This window comes from Calidris pugnax, unplaced genomic scaffold (assembly GCF_001431845.1).
Source record: "Calidris pugnax isolate Ruff unplaced genomic scaffold, ASM143184v1 scaffold189, whole genome shotgun sequence".
In the NCBI taxonomy this organism is placed as follows: domain Eukaryota; kingdom Metazoa; phylum Chordata; class Aves; order Charadriiformes; family Scolopacidae; genus Calidris; species Calidris pugnax.
The window spans coordinates 990730-998356 of NW_015091069.1; the positions used below are offsets into that span (position 1 = coordinate 990730).

At 46.0% G+C, this 7627-nt stretch overlaps 1 protein-coding gene across 1 annotated transcript in view; it reads right to left on the reverse strand.

The window, feature by feature from the left end:
- Positions 1-1009: 1009 nt before the first annotated feature.
- The window catches only part of SSPN (sarcospan), a 22914-nt gene continuing 16296 nt past the window's right edge, over positions 1010-7627 (reverse strand). The window contains exon 3 of the mRNA XM_014957046.1: positions 1010-4339. Within this exon, the coding sequence (XP_014812532.1) occupies positions 3974-4339 (366 nt within the window). The 3' untranslated portion in view covers positions 1010-3973. The remainder of the gene's footprint in view (positions 4340-7627) is intronic.

Genomic DNA, 7627 nt, shown 5'->3' on the forward strand with positions numbered 1-7627 from the left:
CCCCCCCCCCACCCCCCAACTTCTGTCTTCTGGCACGGGTGCCACCTCAGCGCCTGGTTGGGCTGAGAATGTGACATTTTGGCTCCATGTAAGGCGCTGTGTCTCGGTTCCCTTTTCGCTGCCATTTATTGTCACTCTGGTATTTGCATAGCTCGACTTCAGTGTGCCTCACGGCCCGAGGAAAGTGGTAGCTGCTGCCGCTTCTCCTTTTAAAACCAAGCAGTTATCCATGCAACACCATCACCGCCCGTGTGTGCTCGCAGCCCTGTCACTGGGGGGGTTGCAGCCTTTGGAAAAGTTTTGCAGAACTGAATTTAATCGAGACTGATGATCTTTAAGCCAAGCTATAAAATCCAGCAGAGAGTTATATCCCAGTAATAGACCCTATTAGAGGGTCTAGTGCAGTCTATAGAAAGGATCTCCTCTCTATTAAATTCTCTAGGGCTTGAGTTCTCATTTACACAAAGGCCCTTTTAGCTGTGTAAAATGGCCATAAAGTAGGTGTAAAAATGATTGATGCCATCTTTACAACCCCTTTACACTGTGAAAACAGTGAAAACAGTGTGAAGTGGCCAGGGTGCAAATGAGAATCACACCTGGGTTTGTGAGAGTAAATTACATTGAGCCCTTCACAATTTCTGTGTGTCCATAGTGGTTTCCTACCCCTTTCTGCGGAATTCACCCAGAGAATAAATTTCCAGGACTTAAATAAAAAAAAAGAAAGAAATGTTCTTTTCTTCAGTACCTCTGTCCTTTCTGAGCCTTTTAGTCCCATTCTTTGTCCTGGTGCAGTCTATGTGGACTCTGACACTGGGAAATGGCTGGGAGCTGTCTGAATATGCTGTGGTAGGCGAAAATCCTTTAACTGGTACTTTCCAAAATTCTTGACCCGAGCAAAACACATATAAAACCATACCCAGGGCGAAACAGGGTCCATTTCCCCATCTCTCCTGTTTTGATTTCAGGTTTTTGACATATATAAAGAGGAAATACAGGAGTTAATCTTTGCTAGATCAAAATACCTCATATTTATTCATTAAGCATTAAAACACCAACAGAATATATGATGAATATTTCTTTATTCCAAAGCAAAGGATTAACTGCAATGCTGATTAACGAACCAAACTCGGCAGCAGTGGCTCGAAGCGGAAGCCGTGCTGTTATAGACTCATTGAATGGTCAGAGTTGGAAGGGACCTCAAAGATCATGGAGTTCCACCCCCCCTGCCCTGGGCAGGGACACCTCCCACCAGACCAGGTTGCTCCAAGCCCCATCCAGCCTGGCCTTGAACCCCTCCAGGGATGGGGCAGCCACAGCTTCTCTTGGGCAACCTGTTCCAGGGTCTCACCACCCTCACAGCAAAGAATTTATGGAGGTGCACACCTTGCTGAACAGTGCAGGTTCTCGTATCCACATTTCCTTCCTTTTCCCTGTCACCGCACCGAAGGTGTTTGCAGCAATCCTGTGATCATCACCTCTGTGTCTTTTGTGCTCTAGAGGAGTCCCAGCAAATTTAAGTGTGGGGATGAGTAGGCAGAGGCCAACACATCTTCTGAGCAATGGGAAACCTGGGACAGGGCCTTTCTCTTGCTTTGCCAGTGGTCAGGGCGCAGCACCTGGTGGGGAGGGCAGGAGGAAGCCCCAAAGCTCAGCTGTTGTGTGGCCTCCCCTGGTCCCTCTACCCCTTCTTGTTACCTACTTGGTGGAGAGGAGAGGCCACATTTGGGGCACAGCGAGGGTTGTGTGGGTGGGAGACAGGTATATCCTCCCCCTTACACTTCCACAGAGAGCACAGCTGAAGTTGTGTGAGGGATAAGGGGGCAAACCAATGTCTGGGTAGAAGCAGCAGGTGAGAGGCACCTCCGCACATCCATCTCCTACTGGAGGCTGGCCCTGGCACCCATCCTGGAGCGTGGCTTTGCAGCAGGCTCCACCAAAGCTGGGGGAGATGGGCCTGTTCCTGCTACTGCATGGATGGCCCCTGGTGCCAGCGGCCAGTTCTCACGTTGCCAACCCCCCTCACCCTCCACTGCTGCCTCAGCATGGCTGGGGGGCGGGCTGAGGGTGTTGGATGTGGGGAGACACCTGAACAAGGGGATGGGCACCCTTGCAAATGTGCCTCACAGCCACGCTTACTAGTGGCTGTTATTTTGAGGTGTAATTTAAAGGCCATTTGGAAGCTGGCGTCAAAGACCTTCATTTTCTGAAGCTCCTGGCTTTGCAGCTGGGCAGAGAGCACTTTGGCGATGCTGGTCTACTCTAGAAGCACTCCCTATGACCAAAACTCAAGCACATACGTGGAGCAGTGCTGTAGGTGGACCACAGGAGACTTAAGTATGTTGTGACAAGGTATGCTTCTCTAGCCCTGGTATCACATACGATCACATGGAAGACAGTTTTTGGGTAGCATTTGAGCTACTTAGACAACTAGCTTTTGCCAGACTGGGGTTTTTGCTGCAGAAAGAGAATGTTTTCACTTCTTTGGAGCCTTATAGAAATTTTATTTGCTTCCTCCTTGCTAATGATTGTGGCACAGTTTGTCTGGCATGTGATTGCTCCACCCCACCTCAGAACCACCCCAGCCCTGTTGGGGATTGGGAAATCCCTAGTCATGGCAGGGTGTGAGCACCAGCTGCCGTGCCCTCGCACGGCTATCGGCAGGCAGTGCCAAATGCTGCCCACTCAAAATTGCTCCTACGGTGATAAGTCCATGCTGTGCAAGTGGAAATGGCAGTTCAAGGGACAAACTGACGTACGTGTCTCGGTATAAGGCTAATAAGACATCAGGCACTTCTCGAGTCACGCTTTCGGGTGAAAAAGCTCTGTTTGAATGTGTTTTGTTATTGTATGCTGCTTATTAAGTAATCGTTACTCTCTTGCCCTCATTATTATAAACGATGTCTTTGGGAGACTGGCAGTCTCTTCTTGCTTCCCTCCCTCCACCCCATTTTAAAAACATTCATTGTTGCAGGGATATATCTTTTAGGGCTGTTGGCCCAACTCCACTGCTGGTGTGTGAGGCTGATTGTCTTCAGAGGAGTTACACCAAAAATGCATTTGGCCTTTTGTGCTTGGAGTATAATTGGTGGAACTGGCTAGACGCCGGGTTTGGGAGCCTGTAATTACAGCAATGTCAACATAGTTTTCAATGTGACTAGTGATTTAGAGTCCTCTGCTTTAGGAGCACAACTCAAGGTTTCTCAAATTGATCTTTCCTCATACAGTGCTGAGCACTAACACTTCAGAAATCTGTCTGGGGTCTCAAGCAGGGCCCACCAAATTGTCATTAGTCAACCCGCTCATATTGTTGTTTATTAGTAATTGGATTGGGTAACCTATATCATTAGTCACTCTGAAAAGTCTTATTTATATTTTATATGGTAGTCATCAATATATTCACTTTGCTGTGTGTGTCAGCCTGCGTTTGAAGAGGTCTTGACCTCCCTTATTAGTTTTCCGTATGGTAAATCCCCATCATGTTAGCATGGATTACACCCAGAGCATCCGAGAGACAAGCACATCAGCACAATCAGTGTAATTGTAATTAAGCAGTCGGGACCAGATCCTTATCTGGTAGAAATCGGCATAGCTTCTCTGAAGACAAGAACAGATATCTACCAGCGAGGGAAATGGACCCTATTTCTTAACGGCTGTAGCCCTGCAAATGCCTTCCCAATGATTTTTTTAAGCTCTCATTTTGGCTATGGCTGTTAAAGAACCTCTTTGGTGAGTATTTGTACAGCTGCATCTTCAGGACTTTGTGACCTCTAGATAGTCTCACAAGGGATGTTTTGCAAGAGCAGCCATATGAAATGTTCTTCAAATGATTGAAAAAGATACTAATTAAAACTGTGTGAACGTTTTTCCTTGTCAAAGACCTTATAAACACTCATCCCATAGACCCGTGGTGTCTATGGTGGCATTATGCTTACGTTTTCTGTTCCCTGGCTACAACCCCACTCCAGATCAGACCCTACACTTTCTGTTGCTGACCTTCAGCAGCAGTTAAAGGGTAGAACCGAGCGCCCACGTAAAAGACCTGGTATCTGTGTTTCCACATCACGAAGCATGCCGACAGACACACCAAGGCTGCAATCAGATTGAGGACCATCTGCAGAAGTAAGTAGAGGTTGAGCATGCTGGTGAGGCTGCCACAGTCAGCTGCGTCCTGGTAGACAAAGGTCCTGCCGAGGGGGTCTGCAGTGTCCAGTTTGCACTGGCAGGATGAGAGGATGGTATCGCAGGTGAATTTTGTCATCTGCAAATAATGGTGTGCAGCAAAAGCCACTGCCAAAACACAGGCAACCAGACCCAGGGCACTCAGGAGAAAATACATCAGCTGCAAGAAAGAAAAAAAAAGAAAAAAAAAAAAGAAAAAAAAAAAAGAAAAAAAAAAAAGAAAAAAAAAAAAGAAAAAAAAAAAAGAAAAAAAAAAAAGAAAAAAAAAAAAGAAAAAAAAAAAGAAAAAAAACTCTTTTGGCAACTACACAGAGAATGAAGAACACAAAACGAATGCATGTACCTGTACTTCACAGGGAATGCATGCATTCAATGGACTATCTGGTCACTGTGTGCTTTGAAAAATGCAAGACAGCTATAACTCCCTGGTGATGCAAAGTTCAGCAGGTCATCTCAGGAACTAGTAATTCTGCCCTGCATATTTTATATGAGTATTCTCGTGCAATTCTGAGACTTCATAAGAGCACCAAGAAGTCTGTGCCAGAAGCTTCATAGAGAGGGGGGGGATTGTCGCCCTCTACCATTGTACCTGCATTGGCCAGACTTATAGTCATCAGCTCAGATAATTAGTACAGTTGCCTTGAAGCAGGGCTGAGCAGAATGAGGCTTGGGCTGGCAGCTTATCCCAGCCTGTGCTAAGAAGTGGGTGTTTTTGAAACTTTGCTCAGGTGTTATTCCCGGCTCTCGGTTTGCATGCCCAAACAAATCTGATTTATACTTGCAAATCAGGCAGGGAGGGAGCTGGTCTCTCACTTTGTGGCCCAGTGAGTGCAGCCAGCCTGCTTGCTCCCCAGGTCCTACTGTGGAGCAGGAATGCAAATCTCCACGAGGGAGTGCGTGCTGTGCTCAGTCCCCTTCCAAAACTCGCCCCATAAATCAAAGGTGTGAAAGAGCAGCGAGCGCCTTTCATTTCCCACTGCTGCCCCTGCCACGGCGTGAGAAGGACAAGGGTCTGTTTGTCACCCCCCCCTACTCCTTACACCAGTGGCTGCTTTAAAATAGGGTGGCTTTTATCAAGGGTAGCTATGCACAAATGCACGGGAACTGGCAGCGACTCGGAGCTTTTGTCACTCCAAGTTGCACCTGAGACCTTTGGGTACCAGAGCATATGGACTTCCTTTGCTTTTCATAGCTGGAACTGGCAGTTGCTGTGCTGCATACAAAATATGTGTGAATGTATATTAAAATCATATTCTGTGTTTAGCCAAAATAGCATTTTTGGTTCTGTTCAGCACTGTAAAAACATTTAGTTTTCTTGGCGTCTTATCTGTCAGACACATGGCATGGTTGGGAATCTGTTATTTTAAACAGCAGCTTCTCTCTCTCTCTCTCTCTTAACCTCAATACCGCAAGCAAACTATCAATATAAAAGAATTTTTATGACCTTGAAACACCATGTATCTATCTCTTGATAAAATTCATACTCCTGGTCTATTTGTCTTGTATCTACACCATGAATCAATCTTTCTATTCAGTTGCCAGATTGAAAAAAAAGTATTTGGGATTATTGCAGATCTTAAAGCACTATATGCATTTTGTCCTGCTTATATATACATTTTGTCCTGCTTATATATACATTTTGTCCTGCTTATCACTGAGTTCTTACAGCAAGATCTTAGTTTTCAAGACCTGGCTACTATTAAATTTAATTACTTCCCCTGCAGCCTTAAACCAAGGCTTCAAAAGGAGGGTGGCTCTTATTAAATTAGCCCCACTGCTTTCAAGGCAAATGTCCACAGGAAAGGTGAAGTTGGAAAATGGGGACACACCTCCTCGTACAAAGTGCACAAAAAATGGAGCGCTACTGCCTGATGGATCCCCTCCAAACAAAGATGTGGTAATTCACAAGCCAATGGCATTACTTTAAAAGATGGTGCAAATGTGTTTGATGGGCAAAATGGAAAATAGGCAAACACTGATGACCGTTCCTCTTCATCTGAGGGATGAAAGTTGTTCTGTGATGTAGAAGTCCTAGTAGACTGGCTGGAAGTCCCTGGATTCAGACCAGCAGGAGACAGAATCAGGCCTCCCTAATAAATGAGATATTAAGCCAAGACTACAAAATGTGCCTGGATTTCCCTGGCAGGTATGTTATTTAGCGGCCAATTTCTATCCAAAGTCAGGACAAAATAGCATTAAATCCACAGCCTGAGCTACCCTCCAGGTATGGTAAGCAAGAATTTGCCTGTTGTGTACCTAAAGGGAAGGAAATCTCAGAATCCTTTTGAAACGCACCAAATCCTTTTGAAAGGCAGCTCTTACAGCAATCCTCAAAGGTGAACAGAGATGCGTGGGGACACGGGGCAATTTCCAAATGGCTTATTATTCTCACAAGATGTTTGCAGAGGAATCTCTCTGTGAGCTGCTGAAAATGAACACGTTTCCAAATATCAAAGCTGAGGCAAATGCAAACACTGCCTGTGAGGGAGCACAAGGCAGAGAGTGCTGAGATCCTGTCAGCAGATTAATCACATGCCAGACCTGGAGGCAACTTCAACATCACAAATACAACCACGTAGTGAGCTCTGCCCAGGAACCAGAACTTGCCACTGGAAAAATGTTTTTTAGCAGCCTCAGGGAGATGGGCACTGCAGTTGCTGGTTAAATAGAAAGAGAAAAGGGAAGCTGGGGAGACACAGCATACAATGAGGGCAGAGCATGGCACCTCATCCTCCTTTGGGTTCCTCCTATGAGGAAGAAACATTTTAGCAATATTTACTGGCAATAGTTTTGATCCATGCCAAAAAGAAAATAAATAACCTAAGATGGATCGAGTTCCACATGGAAAAGGCTTCTCGTGGTTATCAGAGGGGAAACCAGAAGGGTTTGCAGACATGGATCCAGGAGATCCCTTTGGAAGGTGGTGGTGGCCTAGGCACGAGCCCATGCAGGGAACAGGAACCACAGTGTGTGTCACAGCAGGGGCTGCTGGGGCTGGGTGGGCAGGAGTAGTGGCTGTCACAGTTCTGTGGGAGATGCCGTAATCAGCACCGCAGTGATCAGTCAAATGTTAGCAGATATCCCAGGAAGTCCACAGGACATCCTTTCCTTTCCCCTTTCCTTTCCTTTCCTTTCCTTTCCCCTTTCCTTTCCTTTCCTTTTTCCTTTCCTTTCCCCTTTCCTTTCCTTTCCTTTCCTTTCCCCTTTCCTTTCCTTTCCTTTTTCCTTTCCTTTCCCCTTTCCTTTCCTTTCCTTTCCTTTCCCCTTTCCTTTCCTTTCCTTTTTCCTTTCCTTTCCCCTTTCCTTTCCTTTCCTTTCCTCTTTCCTTTCCTCTTTCCTTTCCTCTTTCCTTTCCTCTCCTTTTCCAGGCCAAATGCAATGAATCATCCCCATCCCTTTCTCTCTCAACCTTTCCTCTGTCACTGTGTTGAAAGGAGGGAGGGAGAGG